Below are 22,411 nucleotides of genomic sequence, written 5' to 3' on the forward strand. Positions count from 1 at the left end.
GATAGATGTTTTTTTACCTTTGTAATAACAAGACAGTTTCAAATATATCTGTCCTATGTCTTAGATTTCCATTTTATCATCTCTTTGCTGCATTATAACTCTTTATATGCTTACAATTTCTGTGGTTCCTTTTCTTACATTCACTAATCAATCAAACGAATTTGAGAATTAATGTTATTACATTATAAAATAAATGGACATATTTGAATGGTCAAGTAATGCATGACTGGACCTGGAGAGTATGCTAAGTGGAATAAGGCAATCTGAGAAAGACAACTACTACATGATTTCACCTATATGTGGAATCTAATGAACAGAGTAAAGTAACAAAATAGAAATAGACCAGATACAGAGAATAGACTGACAGCTGTTAGAGGGGAGGGCGATATGGGGTTAGGCAAAAAAGATGAAGGGATTAAGCAAAGAAAAAGGAAAACTCATAAACACAGACAATAGTATGGTTATTACCAGAGAGACAGGGGTAGCTGGCTACTTTTTCAATATTTTTTTAAAAGAAATGTGATGTAAGGTTGAAATTGTGAGCGAGCAGTCCACATGGTGTCTGAGGGGTGTTAAAAATGATTTCCTTCAAACATTTGAAATATCCTGTGCTTCTTTTACTTTAAAATATCTGTCCTAAGAGTTTGCTTCAGTGACCCCAAAGCACCTTGCTACAATTTGAGGATCGCTGGCTTAGCAAGGTAGTAGAGAATTTATTATTTTAATAACAATACTTGTTCACAGTATGGTGCAATGGCTCTCTCATACCCCAGCAGTGTGAATATGAATTGGCAAATCCTTTTCTGAGGCAGCAGTATAACAATAGTGATCAAGAACATTAGAATTTCTTGTATAGGCGGTTCATACAATAAAAGAGACCACTAATTCAGACAAAGTATAACTTATGGGTACTAAAAACAGGAAATAATTGTCATTTGTACATTTCAGGGTTCATCTTTCTTCAGATTAATTTATAACTCTGTAAGCAACCACCAAATAAAATCAGACATCAAGTTCCCACTTTTTTCATTATAAGTATATAAAGTGACTGCATTTAATTTGTTAAAGGAAAAAGAATGTGATATATGCATAATACTGTTGCTGATTTTACGTGATGACAAATGATCATTATATTTTCTGTACATAGATGTGTTTGCATGGTTCTCCATGTGTAAACATATACATCTCTATAAAGAATGATACATATACCATGTATGTTAGTTCTATTGTAATTTGTTCCATAGGTTTCACTAAGACAACTCTTGAAGTAACATATTCCAAGAAACTATAAGTGAACAAAACTTGGTTGTACTATTTGTCTTTATAACTCCCAATGAATTTATGGTGAACATCACTACTTTAACATTCTTTATGGTTATTTGATTGTCCTTTCGGGTACATATATGGGATTCTTAGGAGTGTAGAAAGGGACAGGCCTTTTTTATTTTTAACTCCTTGTAGTGATAGATGGAGATAATCTCAGTAAGTGCTATCAGTTTTTTTAATTGAATAGTTTTCAAGATTGTCAAATTTTCTTTACTGAATCTTCAAATACAATGAATTGCCCAGGTCAGTAATCTGTATCTATAGCTCTGACAGATTTATACTGAATGTCCTTTACTGTGAGGTACAAGGGTAGGATTTCTATGAGGTACCGTATGTCAAGGAAGAGACTGTACGTTAACTTTTGAGAGAGTTGGGCTCTGTCATGTTCTGTGTCTTAGAATCCTTAGATTATATATTCTTAGAATTATATTTTTAAGAAACTTTATTTCACTTACATGAATTGCATTGATATTTAAGCGTGTCAAGTTAGTGTTCAGTCCATTGAAAAATAAGCTTTTGCATCCAATCATGATGAAATATTTGGGATCAGATAACCTTGCTGCCTTGAACAACTAGAATATCAGACAATGTACGTTAAATGACATTTAGATGTTTAACAATAGCCACTGCAGGACTGTGACCCCTGAGAGAAGAAAACAAAGGCAGTGAGTTCTACCATTACCCTGGCTTACTTCTGGGAGGCAGTTTCCAGGCTGCCGCCGAGGACCAGCAAACCCAAACGGAGCAGACAGTCTTGGTGAACTGAGGAGTCCAGGGAGACCTACATGCCTAGAGGGTGAAAGGCAAAGGATCAGACAGGAAGAAGCTGTGCTGAAAAGGCTCTAGGGTTCTGGAGGGCGCCCCTTAAATCTTTCCCAAAATAGTTTGTACTTATGGTCTGAGGAAACTGTGGAAAGATTTTGGAACATGCAGGGCATTGAGTGAAGTCTTCAGAAGGTTATAGTGCTGGGCTAAATTAGCCTTTCTATCAAAGCATGATCTGTATCTACCTTAAAGCAGAAAAGCCATATCAAAAGGATAAATCGATTGCAAGAAATGTAACGGCAGAACCCAAAAATACATTTTAAAGAAATTTAGAACCCATTAATACAAAATTTACAATATCCAACATCCCACTAAAAAATTAATAAATATGCAAAGAAGATAGAAAATATTACCCATAATCAGTAGAAAAATCAATCTGTAGAAACAGACCCAGAAATAACCAAGTGATAGAAATAGGAGACATGAATGATAAAACAACTGTTTTAATATACTCCATATGTTTAAAACTATAGAGGAAAACATGAACATAAGAAGTTGTACTTGGATGGAAATGTGTAGCATTAAGTGCTTATATTAGAAAAATAAAATGGTCTCAGCCTAATTAACAAAGCTTCTTTCTTAAGAAATTACAAAAGGAGAGCAAATTAAGTCTAGAGCATGTAAAGGAAATAATATAATAAAGGCAGAGATCAATGAAAGAGAAGACAGAAAAATAATAGAGAAAACCCAATAAAATCAAAGGCTGATTCTGTGAAAGGATCAATAAAATGGATAAACTTCTAGCCAAGATCAATCAGTACTAAGAGAGAGTGCTCAATTTACCAACATCAGAGATGAAAACAGGACATCACTAAAACTATAACCGCTGCAAATACAACACAGAAATATTATGAACAAGTTTATGTCAATAGATTTAATCAGATAAAATTAATAAATTCACTAAAACATGGAAATCATTGAAGCTCACTAAAAAGAAATATTCTGAATAGCCTTATATTTATCAAAGGAATTGAAATGATAGTAAAAATACCTTCCCAGAAAGAAAGAATTTAAGGAAACATTTAAGTAGCAAGTTCTTCTAGAAAATGGAAGTGGGAAGAAATGTGTCCTAATGAACTATGAGTTCAGCATTACCATGACACTAGAACAAAAACATTATAATAAAACTACATAGCAATGTCCTTCATGAACATAGGTGCAAAAATTCTTAACAAAATTTTAGCAAGTAGAATCCAGAAATAATATGAAAAAAGAATAATGCATCATGGCCAAGAGGGTTATCTCAAGAATTCAGTTGATTAAATACTGGAAAAAATCAATCAGTGTAATTCTGTAGATTAACAGACTAAAATAGGAAAACCATATAATCCTTTTCATAAATGCTAAAAAAGCATTTGATATAATTTGGTATTTATTCATGATAAAAATTTGCAGCAATAAAAAAGAACTTCTATGACATGGTGATGGCCATCCTTGGAAAAGTAATACTAATAATAAATGAATGAAAGTGTACCCTTAAGAGCAGAAACAAGACAAGATGGCTTTCTCCACTTATATTCAGTGTCATACCAGGAGTCTTGTCAATGGAGCAAGGAAACAGAAAGAAATAAAAGACAAATTGGAAAAGTAAAAGTAAGATTGTATTTAATTTTAGTTCATATGGTTCTCTATTTAGAAAATACCAAGGAATCAGCCGAAAAAATAAAACTTAATGAGTGACTTTATTAAGATTGCAAGATTCAAGGTGAATATTAAGAAAGCAAGTGTATTTCTGTATGATAGCAATGGACAGTTGAAAACTGGAATTTAGAAGGCAATAGCATTAATATTACATACAAAAAGATATGAAATACATTGAGATGCATCCAATACTATATACATCACTTAGAGATAAATTGAAATTATTATGTTCAAGAAAAATTATAAAATATTACTGAGAGAAATTAAAGATCTAAATAAATGGTAGGACAATAACATGACCATGGTACAAACAATACTGTTAAGATGTCCTTGTAAATTTTATTTTTGGTTTACAGGCCAGCTCTCAGTCCATGGAGCCACACCAGCCAGGGCGTCCTTGTAAATTTTAGCCTATCAGTTCAATGCAATCCAGATCAAAATTCTAGCAGATTTTTTTTGTAGAAATTGATAAAGTGATTCCAGATTTTTTCTTTGGAAATACAAAAGACCTAAAATAGCAAAAATAATTTTGAAAACGAGAAAAGTTGGATAACTTACACTACTTACAAAGACTAACTCTATTAGTAAGACCTACTCTTTGGGTTTAAGGACACACATAGAGATTAATGGAATGGAATAGAGAGTCCAGAAATATATGCAAAAATACATGATCAATGCTTTTCAACAAAGATACTGAAATAATTGAGGAAACAAGAATACTTTCTATAAAAGGAGCTAAAACAATCCAATATCCACGTTTTTTTAAAAGAATGGTACAGGCTTTATCTTACACCACATACAAAAACTAAGTTGAAATTAATCAGAGACCTAAATATAAGAGCTAATACATACAACTTCTAGAAGAAAACAAAGGAGATAATGATTCTGACATTTGTTTAGTCAAAGATTTCTTGTATAGAAGACACACACATACACAAAACACAAAGCACAGATGAAACTATTGATAAATTGGAGTTATTCAAAATTGAAAACTTATTTCTTCAACAGAAATTCAAAAATAAAAAAGCAAGACACATCTATAGAAAATATTTGCAAACCATATACCTCATGAAAGACTTCATCCAGAATAACAAAAATTCTTTCATCTCAATAATAAAATTAGAGATAACACATTCAAAAAATAGCAAGAGGTTGAACAGCTAATTCACCAAAGAAAATAATGTGAATGGCAAAAGATTAGTCTCCTGACACATTAGAAAAACACAAGACACAGTGAAATACCACTGCATACCTACCTGAATGAGTAAACTGATAAAAGGACTGACAATACCATGTTCACACAGATGTGGAACAGCTGTTAACTTTAATATATTCAGTGCCGTGGAAATGCACAGTGATCCATTTTGGAAAACAGGAAGTTTCTTATAAAGCTATTCTCAGATCCCTACCACATGAACCAGCAATTCCACTTCTAGGTATTTACCTAAGAGAAATGAAAACAAAGGCTTGCTTGCAAATGTTTGTAGAAGCTGTGTTTCTAATAGCCATAACCTAGAAACATCCCAAATGAATGAACACATGGTGGTATATTCACGTAACGAAATGGAGCTGAGCAGTAAAATGCAATCAACTACCAATACATGTACCAACATGGATGAATATCAGAATCACTATGCTGAGTGAAAGAAGCTAGATGCAAAAGACTACACAGTGCATGATTCAGTGCATATAAAATCCTTAAAAAGGCAAAACTGTCATTACAGAAGCAGATCAGTGGTTGCCATGGAGTGACTGTGGGGAAGAGAGTTGTTGCAAAAGAGCAAGAGAGAATTTTTTAGGGGTGGAGATGTTCTATATTTTCGTTGTGGTGGTGGTTACAAACTAGACACTTTTAAACTCCTTGAAAATAAACTCAAAGTGGGTGGATTTTATTTTATGTAAATTATACCTCAATAAAGCCAATTTTGAAATGGTTATGTTGAATTTTAGATTTCGGAGGAATATGCATGAGGCAGTACTTAGAAAGTATTTGGAAGTATGAAATTCAAGTGCAGTCATTCAGCAACTATCTATCGAGCATCTCGTGTGTTTAATGACTTCTGTATGCACTGTCAATTCAAAACTGGGTAAAACGTGACCTCTGTCCCTAGCACAGGGCTCGTTGTTTGGATTAGGGCAATAAATTAACACCAAACGGATAACTACAATGCAGTTGTCATGTGTATCACGCATGTGGGCAGAGCACTGTGAAAGCACAGAGGAGAAAGCCCTGTGCTCACCAAGATCATTTATAAAAAGGTTTAAGTGACAAGTCAGAGCTTACACATATGGGCAATTTTCCAGGCATAATTTGGATGTTTCATAGAAACGAGGGCTTAATCTAGGGGGAAAAGAGAGACTACTGTACTGAGAACACAATCTGGATGTACCTGTGTATTCGCCACAAAGCGAGAGGTAGAGAAGACAGTGGGGAGGACATAGCACCTGATTCCAGACACTAAATCAGGGATTCAAGACCCATGAGAGCTTGGTAATAACCAAGAAATAAGGAAGATTCAGGATTGATTAAAGTCCACTGTGTACAGTGGTTCAGAGACTATAGATGACTTTTAAAATGTTTCAGTAATATCAGAATGAAGTTGTTTCAAATAGTGAGGAGGTATAATAATCAATAAAAAGTGAAATTAGCAAAATATGTGTCCTCTTTATGAATATATATGTGATACATTTTAACTTGTAAGTTTATAAGTATTATACAGATAAACTCATATAGAGAGAGTAAATGTAAACCACGTTTTTATGTACATGATTTTGAAGAAATGTCAAAGAAATGGCAGGAAATAGTCTTACGGAGACAGTAGAGCCACTAGATTTGGCAGAGGTTGTTAATGATGTGCAAAAATGATTTTCTACAGACTAGTAAGGGCATGATCTAGACTTTGAAGGAGCTAAGGACGTGAGAGCAAACAGACAGAGTTGATGGCAGTTCCCAGAACCTCTGACACACTGCCTCTCCTCCACTCCACCCCCCGAGTCCCAAGATCTGACTAACTTCTACTTTTCCTTCGGTTATCAGCCTAAACGTTCCTCCCTCAGAAAGACCTTCCTGTTCTTCAGCCTTCTCCAGCTAAATTAGGTTCCCCACATTATCCCAGCACAGCATTCATTGGCTTTGCAGAAGCTAACACACTTTGTGAAACAAATATTTGTTCATTGCCTGCCTTCCTCGGCCGACTGTCAGTTTCATGAGAATAGGCACCGTGAGATTTGTTCTCCATTTGACAATCCAGCTTCATCACAGTGTTGGTATGTAGTAGGCTCTTTATCAGTCTGTATTAAGTGAGAAGGAATAGGTGGAGCATTTCCAGAGCAAACTTCTTGGAGGTAGTTATGTGATGCCAAAGTCCAACATGTCACCAGTACGTGGATTGCTGAAGTGGGTGCAGATGAACAATTAGGAAACTTGGGGTTACACTTTTAGAAAATGCTACTCTAATTCCTTGGACTCACTGGGAACAAGGATGAGATGAAGAGGAAAGAGTGATGTTTTGAAGCAGATGACAAAGTGGGAGAAGGGGAAGTGAATGTAGCAAATGGGTAGATTTCAAAAATGAAGGGAGTAAAAACAATGAGTCTTGAAAGCAATAAAACATATACTGTCCTTTTCTCCTTGTCAAGTGAATTGAGAGTTTATAAAGGATTGTGAGCCAAGGGGAATAAAAGAGAACTACATTTAAATAAGTTGAGAAGGTATCAAGTTTGCTTATATAAATTAGGGGAAGAAAGTGTAGGAGGTTATGTTTACAGTAAAACAGGTTTCATAGGACACAATGTGACAGGAATAATAGAGGAAGATGATGAAACTAGTTTATAGTGGGCAATTAATGTCAGTGCATGTGCTTTATAAGTATTGATTGTTTAATAGACTTGTTCAGTGCAAATTCCTTACTTATTACTAGAGAACCAGCACTAAAGAACCCAAAATGGGGTGGTGGTTATAGGGAATACTGGCTTTTTCTTCTGTGTAGCCTCTTATCATGGCATATAACTATACGTAAATATATTGTTTGCACTAAACGTTTCTGACTAAAAGTATTTGCTTGTATTTTTCAATGCTCTTATAGAGTGATACACATTCTTCACAATATACACAGCTGCCTGGTTTTGACTTCTCAGAAATCCTTGGTTCTGAATAATAGAAGTAACTTTGCCTAGTATTTTTGGAAATGAGTAATCATGCCTTAGAAGCTTTTGTTTAAGATAATTTACCAAAAAAACTATAATAATGAAACAACTTATTTTAGTTCATGTGAACCTCAAACATAAACGCAAGGTTTTGTTTTAAAACAAAAACCAGCGTGGGAAATGTTTATGTAGCTGTGAAGACCTTGCCTTGTTACAGTATTTCAGTCCCATTTGTCCCCAGTGTCGTAGCATGGAAGGTGACTGGTCAGGAACGCCACGTTTAGCCGGGAAAAGGAGTCGGCCACTTGTCCTCTGGGCGAAGCACAGCGATGCCTCTGGGAGTGGAGTGAGAGCCACTCCCCGGGTTCGCTCTGTGCTTCACCACCGAGCGCTTTGGCCCAGACCCCCTGGTGTCCTGTGTTTCTCCTCCTCCCATTCAAAACCAGGAGTCAGAGCGCTCTTGTGAATAGTTGCACACTGAAACAGGCTTCTTTCCATAACTGTTTTTTCCTTCTTAATCAATTTTGTAAAGTTTTTTTTTCTTTTTAATGTGATCATGACAGTATTGTACCAGGTATACTTAGATATGTCTCTCTGGCTATTAGGAACGAATTTATTTTCTGAGTGTGAAATACGTTGGGAAATGCCATGATCATTGTATAACTAAATATACTAGGGCTTCAGTGGTTATTGTTAATAATCCTGACTCAAACCACCCAGGAGCTTAATTCTTGGTAATGTAAGAACAGGGCTCATGTGGGAGAACACACTTTGCTGCGAAGTTTTGCATGTGTGAATAGTTATTACCAAGGTGGAAAAAAAAGAGAAACTCTGCTTTTATCTGTACTTTTTCTCATCACTTGAATTCCTTTTAGTCTTCTTGGTACCCATGAATAATTTTTTCATTAAACAATGACATTTCAAGCTGTCGCATTTTGGTTTCCTTCAGTGTGATTCTCTGTCCTTACCACCACCACCCCCGAAAAAATAAGTAAAAAATAATTCTCGTCATGTATCTACTGAGAGAACCATGCTGAGAGTAACTGTTAGTGTTAAGAGTCAGATAATCTGAAGACTGATCATCTAGGATACAGTCAGAGCATGAATGGGATTCAGTGTTTCCCCTGTCACCAAAGGTACCGTCTGCCTTATCATTCTTTCTGTCTTTCAGCCTCGGTAGAGATTTATTGTCTAAATCGGAGTGTGGAGGAGGAAGAGATTTAAGTCTGAAAAGCATGTAAAAGCTTCCTCCAGACCATCAGAAGTTACTGTTAATTTTGCTCTGGGTGAGATTGGCCGCACACTAATCCTGAATTCTCTTCTCAGTGGGTAAACCTCACAAGTGCAACTACTGTGGACGAAGCTACAAGCAGCGCAGTTCCCTGGAGGAGCACAAGGAGCGCTGCCACAACTATCTCCAGAACGTCAGCATGGAGGCCGCGGGCCAGGTCATGAGTCACCACGGTGGGTAGAAACCGCCTTCACGGTCTTCCTCCTCCTCTCCACTGCTCTTGTCATTTTTAATGGGGGTAAATAGTTCTGTCTACCCTTCATCATGGAGATAGAGTCTTACTTTGTTTAAAGCAGTTTTAAGCCACATTAACTTCGCCTGGGATTACCTTGAGCATTTGAAATGAGTTGAGCTTTGGGACACTTTGCAAAAAAACTGTGCTGAGTTTTTGTGATAATCACAGATTATTTCTCCTAAGATGTAGTGGCATAAACATAATAGTAGCAGGCACCCTTGAGTACACCGAACAAAGGTACTGTGTATTCTTCTAACAATTAGAGGCAGTTCCACGTAAGCCTCCAGGTTTCCTAACAGATTTGACTGGTTATTTGTGCCTTTGCTTTTCTCTTAGGTAAGTGATCAGTGATGTAATTGGAATTTTCTCCAGTCTGTCTTGTGATTTATCTTGGAAATTACTCATTTTGCTTTCTATAAGGGTAGGACACAAACTAGGTCAAAATTAGGCACCACTTCCCTCCACAAAAATCAAAAACCAAGCAAAACATCCTGATCTCCACAACACACAGTAGCAGGTAGAAAGACAATCTGTAAGATTTATCAGTTAATAATTCTCTATTATTCTCTATCAGTTAATAATTCTCTATTCTCTATTAGTGATAAATTAATGTTAGTAATCAGCCTCACATGGAAAATTACTAATTTCAGTTATTTATGTTTGGAGCCATCTTCACTTGTCTTATCCTACAAATTATATGTTTTTTATTTTATTCATACAAATACATATAAAAATCTCAACTTATTGGTATTTTTATCTGTTACATAAAAAAGATTTGGCAATATTAAATAGTGTAATTGGAGAATTCTATACTGACTTTTAAAGTATAAATATCTATTGAGTGATTTATAGGCAGATCTAAGATTCTTTGTGGGGCTTTTATTTGTTTTATATAGTGTCCACTGTGGAACTGTGTTTATTAGCAGCTAATGATTATATGTTGTTGGAAATTCCTTTTAATTAAAATATTTTATTATTGTGAATAATTGAAGCATTTCTTTGTATTGAGGGTATACAATCAGATTTAATTCCATTTATCATTGCGAGTCTATTTGTTTATATTATTATGAACTAAAAAATGATACAAACCTTTCTGTTTTAAGTCTTAGTAAATTTGATATTGTAAGTTTGTATTACCTGGGCTTATGCGGGTAGCACAGGTTTCATAGCATAGAGGTCAAAGTGGTGAGCCTGGGAGTTCAGCAAACCTGGTCTAGCTGTGCAGCGTCTGAGTATGTTACTCATAGGCTTGGCATGATAATTAAATGTTATTAGGTGTGCAATAAACACCCAGTAAATGGTTCTTTGTAGTGTTACATTTCTGGGCATTAAATATTAAGAAGTTGTAAATGTTCCATCCCCTTTACAGTTGTATTACTTCCTGGCATTAATTTAGGCATTGGAGGTTTCATTTGCCTATGAGGCACACTATTTTTGTTTAAATAGTTGGTTTTAGAGGTGGCTTGAGGAGAGTAGGGACATAGAGGCCTAGGGACATGCCCAAGATTTCCAAACACAACTCATGGCACTGCTACTTTTTCCATATAATGATCTCTTATTGCAGTTTTACATTTGATTGGATTATTCTATGCATTCATTTTTCTATTCATATAGGGAAATAGGTGTACATAAATAATTATAGTCAATGTTTAACTATCTGTTGGCAGATTAACTAGTTATAGATGAAGTGCTGACAAGCAATTTAAACAGGTATATTTTGGGAGAGAAAAATACTTTCTTCTGAAGTGCTGCAGCCTCAGCATCAACCCCATTTTCAGCTTGCTTAGTTCTTCCCAGCAAAGGCCCTTTACAGGTGGCTATGAACTTGGACTAGTGAAGAGGGAGTGAGGAAAGTGGGAGAGACACTCAGCTCCTGGGGAGAGCATGGGTGAAGCCAAGGAGGCGGGGGGTGGAGGGTGAGTTTCCATATCATTTAGGGACCCAAATATTTGTCCCTCAGTATGGGATATTGATTTAACCACCTAAGGTTATGTTAATGCCATTTAATACTGTAATTTTTCTAGGTATTTTGTAATAGCAATTTGAAATTATCCTTGCTTTCCTTTTCCCTTTTTTAACATACTTAGTGGGGATGAATGTCTGGGGTAGGGATTGATAAGAAATACCATAAGAAAGAAAAATATAGGTAAGTGTTGCCAGAGTTCATTTTAACCTTATGTCATATACGTTACTTGGCGTGTGTCTCCTTTTAAACAGAGCCACAGTGAAATCATTTTTATCCCCTCCCCTCTCTTACTATTATGTTCCATGCAGTCTATTTTTTTGGTCTTCTACTGGTATGTGTGGGGGGTGCTATCATTTCGGTGGCCAAATGATAATTTGGCTGCTTGAAATTAACTACTGTTCTTTTATTTTTATATCTGACATAGTTATATTTCATAGCCTCTCTTTCCCAAAACACGTTATTCCCCACGTTAGCTCTTAGAGTGAGACAGGGTCTGAAGTGGCATTCTTTTACTCACTCGGGAGACATTAATCAAGGGCTTACGTGCTAAATTCTGCGGAGCATTCTGGGGATAGAAAGGTAAATGGAATAGATGCAATGTCTTTCTTACATTTATAGTCCAGTAGGAAACACATACTTAAAAAATAAAATGAAATGAAGCAAATGCAGTCATGAAGGGGTATATATGCTCCTCCAGGGGCACAGATGCGGAACGACCTCACTCTGTCTGGAGAAGGCAAGAAAAGCTTCCTAGTTCAGTATTTTACCCATGGGTGAGGGTGAGACAAACCGTACAGTTTGGACAGATTCACGGAAAATGTACTGTCCGGGCAGGCAGTTGCCACAGGCTAACACTCAGAGGTATAAAAAGAACATTAGCAAATTCCTGGAGGTCGAACATAGTTGGAACTCAAGGAGTGGTAGGAAATGAGATTGAAATAGTAAATTGTGAAGTAAAGATAAAGCCTTTTGTGCTAATCCAGCGTTTGGATTTCATTGGGGTAATCAAACTTGTATCACCTAAAGAAAAATGTCACCAACCTAGAATGCAAAGTCGATGGCTGACAGGCATGCCCAGGGAGATGGGGAGTGAGAATGCCAAGGAGGAGGAGGAGGAGGAGGAGGAGAAAACGGGGAAATGCTGAACACAGACTCAGCAGGTGGCGTAAAAGGGTCTTCAGTTGGATGGGAAGGGGAAAATAACAACTTGTACTTTTGCAAATAAAGATAATAATGCATTTGGTTTTTATGGCAGATTACTTTATTTGAAATTATTTTATGCTTATTTTCAAGTATATTCAACTTGAAAAAGCTTTAAAAATCAAAGTACATAATTAACATCTCCCTCCTTCCCTAAAGACAAAAATGGAAGTGTGAACTGGAAAGAGAGCACACTTTTAAAGAAAACTGTGTATTTTTAGATTTATGTTTTGATTATTTGGTAAAGGGGATTTCTTTATTGCAAGTATGGAGACATAACTGGGAATGTATAAACTTTCTAGTAAGCTTTCTCCACCTATATCCATTGGGTGACATTTCTTTCATTAAGTCATTTAGAAAACATCCCCTGGATAGTATATTCATCTCACATCCTAAAAGATACTACAGATACAAAGTCAAATAAGATGCAGTCTCTACCCTAAGGTTATTTACCAACATTTGGAAGAAATGGACCAGTAAACCAACAGTTAGAACACGGTGTCTTGTATGATAAGCATTCCGGGGACACAGAGGAGAGATCACACTGGATATCCAAGAGAAATTTCTAGGGAAGGTTATGTTTTAGTGGAGTTTTGAAAGGCAAGATGGCTAGCTAAGTAAGTGGAAAAGGGTGTTTCATGCAGAGAGAACAGCATGTGTGAAGAAACAGAGGTCTAAAAGCATTATGGGTTCAGAGTCTAGTAGCAGCTCTGTATAATTAGAGCCCAGTTTGTAATGGGAAGAAAAATTGGTGGTGGTAAGGCTAGAGGTATAGGCTGTAACAGAGGATCAAGGGCTTATTGTGCTAAGTGAAGAATTTGTCATTTATGCTCCCAAACATTATTACATTGTCATTTTATTGCTAGAAATGTGGGAGATATATCAGAAGAGTCAAGATTAGAGGCAGGTAGACCATTGCAACAATCTACTGATTGATTGAGTCGGGCCTAGTGGCCTGCAGTATGCAGAAAAGTTAGTTAATTGGGAACACCTGTAGGTGTAGAATCTAAAACACTTGGGAACTCCATGTATACTTAAGGAGAGGTGGTAAGGAAGAGGAGGGGCCTCAGACTGGGTGAAAGGAAGAAATCTAGGAGCTGCCACCTAGCATGGATGAGCAGGTAGGTCATAGCGCCTTTCACTGAGATGGAAATCAGAGAAATAGAAAGTCTGGGCTAGGGAAATGGAGATTGCAGGTTTTGAACATACTATCTTTTAAGCACCTGTGAGAGTTAGCCAAGTTAGCCAAGTGAAACTAAAAAGAAGTTGAATATATATATAAAATCAAGCTCTCAAGAGAGATGTGTAGGAGATAAACTTTGGGGAGACACCATTATATAGACAGTAGCTGGAGGTAACAGGCTTTATAAAGTTATATGGGTAAATATAGACTGAGCTATCTAGAAGTCCAAGAATATACCAGGAAGGGAAAAACAAATAAACAACAAAAAAAGAGCCATGCAGATGAGTAAGAGCAGAAGGCTTGAAAGTGGAAAGAGTGATTTTACAGAAGCCAAAGCGAGTATCAGCACTGTTGAATGTTCTCAAGGAAATAACTAAGATAACTGAAAAGTTTCTTTTAGATTCAGCAACATGGAGAAAATGTGTGACAATATAGAAGACATCTGTTGTTTTTGCCTGCCTCACATACCTTCCTTCTCCTTTCGGTAACAAGACTTTCACTTCCCTTTAGAGAACTGTCTCCCGTTGCGTGAGCCATGGCGGGTCTGTCGGCCTATGTGGCTGCCCCTCTGGCCGCGGAATGGCCATATGACCTAATCTGGGTCTCTCTGTGTTGGGAACCCTATGGTTCTGTCTGTATGATTTATCAGTGTGATGAGATAATGAAATAATGCAAGTATAAATCCATTTTTCCTGGTTATAACTTCAAATATAACTTCAAGGAAGGTATCTGGTTATGGAACTTGCTCCAGCAAGTGAAGTTAGCAAGCTGGTATGTTCTTAGGCCAGATGAATGCCTCACTGTGGGAGCAAACCTCCCTGAGTGAACTAGAGAGCTTGTTTTATGTTTCTGGTGACGTACAGCAGTGGGCACAAGTAGGTTCACAGTTGTGAGTGGGCAAAGCACAGAGTTTATTCTTGTTTTACTATTTATTGTCATTATTTTCCATGCAAACAACTGTAAGCCTGCTTTTGCCCATCCTCTGTATATCCAGAAACATTTTGATGAGTTGCACCCAGATTCATGAAAGTAAGACATTTAGATTAGTTATGTAATTGGGAACTATATCAAATATTTTCCCAATGGCAGACCTTAAAAATATATCAAACTTGTTTATATAAAATCAAAATTCAAATGAATTCTACAAATAATACCATAACGTAGTGGCCCAGAGCCCAGCCACCTGGGTTCATCCATGTATCCATTTTTAGCTAGGTGAGAACCCTGAGGAAACAGCATCTCTGGGTCTTTGTGTTCCCGTCTGTAACATGGAGATGGTAATGGTACTTATCTCAGGGGCCCAGGGAGAGTGAAGCACTAAATGAATTATTAAATGCAAGTCGTTAGAACAGCACTTTAACATGTGTGTCCGCTGTTGTTGTTGTTGTTGTTGTTGGTTATTATTGATCATTGTCGGTGTGGTAGACACAAGATCTCCACTTGATATGTAAAGGACGATGGTAAAGAAGAATTCAGACCCGAGCTCTGCCGAAGTCATATTTTCTGTTCACATAAGCTTCATTGAACTTGGGACAAGTCATCTGAATTGAGGTGGATGTGGTGTAGGCCAGTTCCCACACCCAGGTTTCGTTCTGAATGTTAAATGTGTGCAAATATGAAAATTCAAGGTGAGACTTAGAGCAAAACTGCTAAGGTTTAAGACTACTCATTTCAAAACTAATTAGTATATTCAATTTGGGGGCAAACCCTGTTAACCAGTTTTGCTGTTTTTTAGCAAAATTTACAACAACAAACTTTTTTTTCTTTCCTTCTTTCATTTTGGATCTTGGTCCGTGACATATTTTTCATCTTTGTCTATAGTTATTTGGTCTATAATTACTTTTTTAATAACTTAATAAATGCCTGTAATCCACCACCCAAAACAAAAATTAAGATTTTGATAATAATCTATGTAATTACATCGTTCCCCACCATGTCACTGCTATTTCATCCTCCTGTACTCTCTTTATTTGATTTTAGGGTTTTCCTTTTTTTGCTTTACTTTCTTAGTTTTTTTAAATTTTAGTTTGTAAGATAAGACATAATGTTTTATGTAATGTAGGTGGTCAGACTTTTTCTACTTGACAAATATTATTGTATATCAATACAGAAAATGAGTTGTGTTTCCTTGTTTCTGAATCTCATTCTTGGAATTTTTTTGCCAAATTGACACCCAGTAATTACAGAATCTCTTGCCATTCATATCCAGAGAACCTGTTATAAAACAGGGATTTAAGATTAAATTTTTCTGGTATATCTACTACACCAGAAAGTTTTGGTTAACCCAAAACTCAAATTGAATATCAATCTGATTAAACATGTCCAATTTAAGAAAACAATTTCCTGTTAATGTTTTTAATTTTTTTAATTTTAAACCTGTATTGTTTATTAAATAGGCCATCTGAATTGTGCACTGGATTTTCTTAACTTTCATTTCTTGCTTTTTCACTTTATTTTAGCATCTACTCATAAATGAGAATGCATTGTGTTTTGCGATGCAACTATCCTTTATAAATTCAAAGAGGAGAATAAATCATTTTACAGTGCATGTTGAACAAGTAAAGACATCCTACGATATGAAACCTTTATGTTTTCGAGCAGTGATGACACAGGACCCCCTGGAGAAAGCAACAGCAATCGAGAAGCAATGTGTTATGGTCTTTCCTGTGAGCACTGGTTTTAATCTGCTGACCTCACTCTGTCTCAGATGTTACTCTGTCCTTAGTTAAATGTTCTGTGACAGTATTTGCATTCAAAGAGAAATTTTGTAAGTTCTTTGTCTACACTACGAATGCCAGTATCTAACCTATGACCTAGTATATCAGCCTGTAGCAACTGAAATGGGATGAAGAGGGAGCATCATGGAAAGTGTACGTCAGTGAATCAGAGCAGTTCAGTGAGGAAAATATGCCTATTTGGAAATAGACTCTTTTCTCTTGCTGAAGAGCTCTTCTTAAAGTAAATGACAACTAGAGAGCTGCCACACTTTGCCACCCCTGTTCAGAACGGGATCTCCTTCACCAAGGCTGCCTTGTGCAGGTGTTTAGCGTCTGCCTGCAGGGCCACCAGCTCACTCAGCTCATCACATAGAAAATCTGTTACAAGAAAATACATGGCTGGGGAAAAAAAAACCTAGTTAAATACTGTATTGTTATTCTGTGTGTCTGTTGAAGCTTTCCTCCAAACTAGTTGACTTACTTAAATTGTTTTACAAAAATAAACTCCAAGAGCCTTGAGAATAGTGCAGTCTTAAAGTAGTATTGATTTTAGTCAATGTCAAAAACACTTTCAGAGGAATAAGATGAGAAACAAGATGAACATGTTTGCCACCAATAGTGGCAACAGTTTATGTCATTGATCTGAGAGAGGCTCAGATAAAAACAAATCCTCTGTGTGTTGGAGTAAAATTACCGGGTACTTGAACACTAGAGGTTATCTTTCTACTTGCTTTTATTTAAGCATACTAGCTTATGTTTGTCTAACACATATTGAGAGGGCAAATCCAGCTTTGTATTTTTACAATGTTGAAGAAATTATCAGATTGCATTTTTTGTATGGTTTTATATAGTACCTCCTATAGAAGATTGTAAGGAACAAGAGCCTATTATGGACAACAATATTTCTCTGGTGCCTTTTGAGAGACCTGCTGTCATAGAGAAGCTCACGGGGAATATGGGAAAACGTAAAAGCTCCACTCCACAAAAGTTTGTGGGTAAGCATTGCAAATGCTTTTATTTCTTTAAAAAGGTGATTTTTAATAGGCAAAGACATGTTCCCATGTATTAGAAATATATACAGTGTATTTCAGTTCATGAAATAAATGTCAGTCTGTTTTCTTCAGTATTATTTTCTACTTTATGCCACTCCATGTATATCATCCCTAAATACACATACAGACACTTAAGTCTATGGGCTTAAAAAAAGAAATACAGGAAAGACCGATAGTAGTAAGTTGCTGTCTCAAAATGAAATGACATGTAAAGTAAAAAAGTATATAAAAGCAAAATGTTGATTTATTAAAAAAATAATAACCCTTAAGGGAAAGACTGTAGTCTGTTAGCCAGTTTGGGGTTGTGTTTTTATATTTGCATTGGCACTTGGTTTCTAAACTGTTTTCTTTACATGACATTAATGTTTTTAGTATTTGATCTCTTTAAAATTCTACATTAGAAAAATAATGCAGCAACCTACATTCAAGACATTTCATATTGGCTCTGTATTTCATATTTTAATCTTTGTTTTCATCCAGTCTATTATTTCAAACTGAAAAGATTAAATGTGATGTACTAGACTTTCCTTTTTCACTTGCAAGCCCTTGGATATCTTTGATGTGCTCACAGTTGGCATCATGCTGCATACTGTTAAGTCATAAAGTATCTGAGGATACAAAATGCATCCAAGTTCTAAAAAGACTGTGAATAATAGAGATTCCATATAGACAATTGTCATTAATTGCATCTGTAATATCTATTTTTATAGACCTTGTGAAGGGTAGAAATTATAAGAAATAAAAATATTAAAATAGATTCTTACATTATATTGTAAAAATCATTGTGGAACATCTACCTGGGGGAAGATGTTTAGTTATTTCAGGGAGGAACAGGTAATAAAATTCTAGTACTCCAGTGAACACTTAGAGAAGGTTTCCTCTCAATCTAAAATTGAAGAACTAACAAACTACCAAAATATCACTTGAAGAGAAGCTGGAGAGGTGAATGGACAGAGCTAATTGAAGGAAAGCTGGTTGCAGCCCCAGGGCCCCCGGTTTGCCGTAGTTCAGTGTGAGCCCCGGAGAGTGCACTCAAAGGCTGGCCAGGAGCCCTCAGGAACTTCCCTCTCTCTCTTTGTACAAATAACTTTTAAAAAGTGCCAGTTCATCTGTTTTTAAAATTGGTTAATTGGATGGATGTCCATTAAATGCCTATATCTCAACTAGACACTAGTATAGTTAGGAAAATACGAAGTTTATGTCTGTTTTTTTCTGTCTTCTGAATTTATTTAGTTCTGCTTCTGAAACATTTTCACTTTTTTGTATGAGTTAGGGATGCTACTCTCAATTTGATTTTATTACATTTCTTAGAAAAGAGGGACAGATTTTTAAATTTACATTTTGATTCTAACGTAATGACATTGCATTTTCACTAGGAATTTGAAGGGTTTTTTTTTTAATTTGGATTCTGCCCTAGCAGTAATATATTATATAACAATTGCATAGTAACTCCTTCTGTGTCGGAAATGAAAAACATTGTATTATTTCACAGTTACTATAAATTCCTTTCTTCTGCGTCTCTCAGTTAAATACTATTCTCTGACCTTATTAAGGTCTCTCAGCCAGTGACCCCTGAGCTTCCTTCCTATTTGTCTCTTCTTTTCTTGGCTAGCTGTGATCCTGTGACCACTTTTTCTATTCTTTTGCCAATATTTTTGACTCTCCTGATTTGTTGTCCATCACCTTCTCCTGGGGAAACCTCACTCCTTAGTGAAGGCATCTGAGCCTCTTATCCATATCGACACAGCGGCCAGTACTTCTGGAGGAAATCTCACTGCCTCACAATTTGGTGTCACTATAAATAAATGAAGAACTGATCTCAAACACCCGTTGTTCCACCCATGCTATGTAGCAGCCCGCCTGTGGTTTATTCCTGAATAGCCTCTCTCCTACTCACCACTGTGGCCATTTCAACTTTTCTCTCAGTAAATATGGTACCTCAGGCCTTGATGGCATTATATCCAGATTCACAGGGAATGAAATCAGTTGAAGTGATTTCAGTATAGTATCACTAATCTCATAGGATGATGTGCATCAATCTGAATACTTTCTTCTTGTTTCAAAGGATGAGTATCTCTCTTTCTGATTAAGCTTAATTCCTCTAACTGTGCTCTGGAATTCTCCTATCCCAGCCCCCCAACTAACTTACACTATTATTTTTCCTTTTCTTCACTTGTATTTCAACTTCTCACATCCACTGGCATTTGTATTTTAGCATTTGATGTGATAAACTCTCATAATTTAAAAAAAAATCTTTCCTCAGACCCAGTCTCCTTCCAGGTCCTATCTATGTTCTCCTTCTCTTCAAAGACAGAGTTCTTGAAAGAGTTCTCTTTGCTTGTTTTCTGTAATTTCTTTCTTTCTACTCACACCCTGGCTTGCTTCCCTATGCTCCACTGAAATTATTCTCATTGACATCACCACTAGCTTCCATTGTGCCAAGTTCAGTGGATCTTTATTAGGCCATCTCACACAACTCCTACAGAACATCTGCCACTATTGATTAATTCCATTTGAAGTACCTCTTTCCCTGGTTTCAATGACATTGACCATTTTTTGCATTTCTTCCACCTTTGGGACTACTCCACTCAGCATCCTTTATGGATTTACCCCTAATAGTGATACAAATGGGGCCAAAAGTACTAATGGAGGCCTCCATTCATATGCCTAAATATTTTAATATAAATCAAAGTGAAAAACTGTTATGGTTTTCCATTCCAACTTAGAAGACTGAGTTCTAAATGTGGAATTCTCAGGTACCTTGGAGTTCCATCCCAGACCTTGGCTGCATGAGCTGAGCCCCCTCCTTGCCTGGAGCCAAGCCCCTGTCTTAGACACGTCCTTGGTCTCTCAGTTCTGTTCAATTTCAAAAGGAGCCTTGGGCACACGTGTGTACAAAGCTCAGCCTGCACATCCAAGTTCTTTTCACATTGTACCCACATGTAGCACATGAGGAGTGGAGGGTGGGCCATTCCTCAAGCTGAAAAGCATGCATTCCAGCAGCACACGGTATGGAGAGGACTTCTAACCCACTGCTCACCCCGGGAGCAACTGCAGAGCCATTTGGGTGAGGAATTCTGGGGTCAGAGTATGGTGTATGGAGTAAGCTTGAGGTGGTCATGTTTCCTTGGCCCTGCATACTCCTCATTCCTTGAGGAGCACAGTGTGGTCACTTTAAATATGGGACTCAGCACAGGAATCCCATTTGCATGGGTCTGTGGGCAGACATTGAAATCTTGGTGTGTCAGTTTCTATCGATGAATTTCCCTTCTTTATACTTTCCATGCCGTGGGTGATATTGTTATTCCCATGGCTTTAGAAGCTACTTTCCATAAACCTGTGACTCTCATTTCTACATCTCAAAACCAGACGTCTCTCACATGAGTCTGAGATTGTATCTCTGTACCTACTGGACATGACTGTTATTCATAGTGTACCCTGACCTGAATTCATCATGTTTTCTATCTTGTTGACATCCACTAAGTTTCCTAGGTCAGAAATGTAGGCGTCATGATTAACTTTCTTCGTAATCTCTATGTCTAGATGTCTAGATGATTTCCAAGCCCTAGCAACTGTGTTTTCTAAGTTTTTCTCCATTTCATCGACTTTTCTCCATTTCCAATGCTACTCCACTGGCTCAGGCCACCATGGTCTCTATAGCAACTTCCTAAACCATCTTGTTAAATGGCTGTCCAGTCAAATCATTTCCCTGTTTAAGCCTTTCAATGCTTATTGCCTTCAGGATAAAATTCAAATTTCTTAGCTGTTGAATGAGCCTTAAATTGTATAACTCCGTCTTTCCCATCTATTTGTCCCTGAGCCTTCCTAACTTCAGCTCCACCCACACATTCCTTTACCTGGCTAATATTTGCCATCATGTTCATATCTCTGATACCACTTCTTTCGAGAAGTCTTCTTTTACTCCCCCAGTATAAGATATAAATTCCTCTTATATGATTGCATAACACTGTGTTATAAATGATCCCTAAATTACTATCACTGACTCTAAACTGTAGACTCTTTGAGAATATAAAGTTTGTGTGGCTTAACTTTTAGAACTTTGACATTGCAGTCTCTTAAATTGGATACCATGAGATAATTTCTCATTTTATCCTTCTATTTTCATCGCTCTGATCATTACCCTGACCATACTTTGGGGACCTTTCTTCGAACCTGAGATAATACTAGCTACTAGGAAGTGATTTTCCAGAATGCAGTTCTGTGGATTGATATGTTCTATCAACATTACAAGTTAAAGGTCCATCTACAACACACTCAACATTTATAAGAGTTCACAGATATTTTTAAGAAACAATTATCTGTAAGATTTACCTATCAGAGTAATTAGGTAATTAGTAGAAGACCACATTATTTTAGTGTCAGAAATTTAAAAAAGATAAAATATTCTATCCAAATTTGGTAATGTTTAAAGGAGAAAAATTAAAGTTACTTCTCATATTCTGTGCACCAGACTCTTTATAGTTAATGCTTAGCTATTATATTGAAATAAAATTAAATCGATGGCAGTTAATATTAAAGGGAGAACTACAAACACACTTCAGCCAGGAAAAAGTATAGAAAATGGACAACGATCATAGCAGAACCCTTTTCATACATGCCCGAAGAAAGGGGTAATATAAAAATAAGTAATTATTTTTTTGAGATGCAAAGCAACAAAACAAACGATTTTCCAAGTTAATAAGTACTTTTGGAAGTTAACTCGTATTTTAAAGAGCCCCAAATTGTGTTTATCAGACAGTACAACTTTATAAGTATTTTAATTGGGACTTTTGAACTCTCCAGAATGACATATGTGTATTCTGTAATTG

General features: G+C 36.5%; 1 protein-coding gene across 16 annotated transcripts in view; it reads left to right on the top strand.

The window, feature by feature from the left end:
- IKZF2 (IKAROS family zinc finger 2) overlaps positions 1-22,411 on the top strand; it is a 142,018-nt gene that overhangs the window by 110,682 nt on the left and 8,925 nt on the right. For 15 of the 16 annotated variants that reach the window (XM_037131616.2, XM_037131619.2, XM_037131607.2 and 12 more), the window contains 2 exons: positions 9,265-9,402; positions 17,382-17,525. In XM_037131616.2, the coding sequence (XP_036987511.2) occupies positions 9,265-9,402; positions 17,382-17,525 (282 nt within the window). The remainder of the gene's footprint in view (positions 1-9,264; positions 9,403-17,381; positions 17,526-22,411) is intronic. The other variant, XM_053672532.1, reaches the window with a different exon arrangement.

Source organism: Artibeus jamaicensis, unplaced genomic scaffold (genome assembly GCF_021234435.1).
Source record: "Artibeus jamaicensis isolate MK-2021 breed Jamaican fruit bat unplaced genomic scaffold, CSHL_Jam_final contig_1015, whole genome shotgun sequence".
Taxonomy (NCBI): Eukaryota; Metazoa; Chordata; class Mammalia; order Chiroptera; family Phyllostomidae; genus Artibeus; species Artibeus jamaicensis.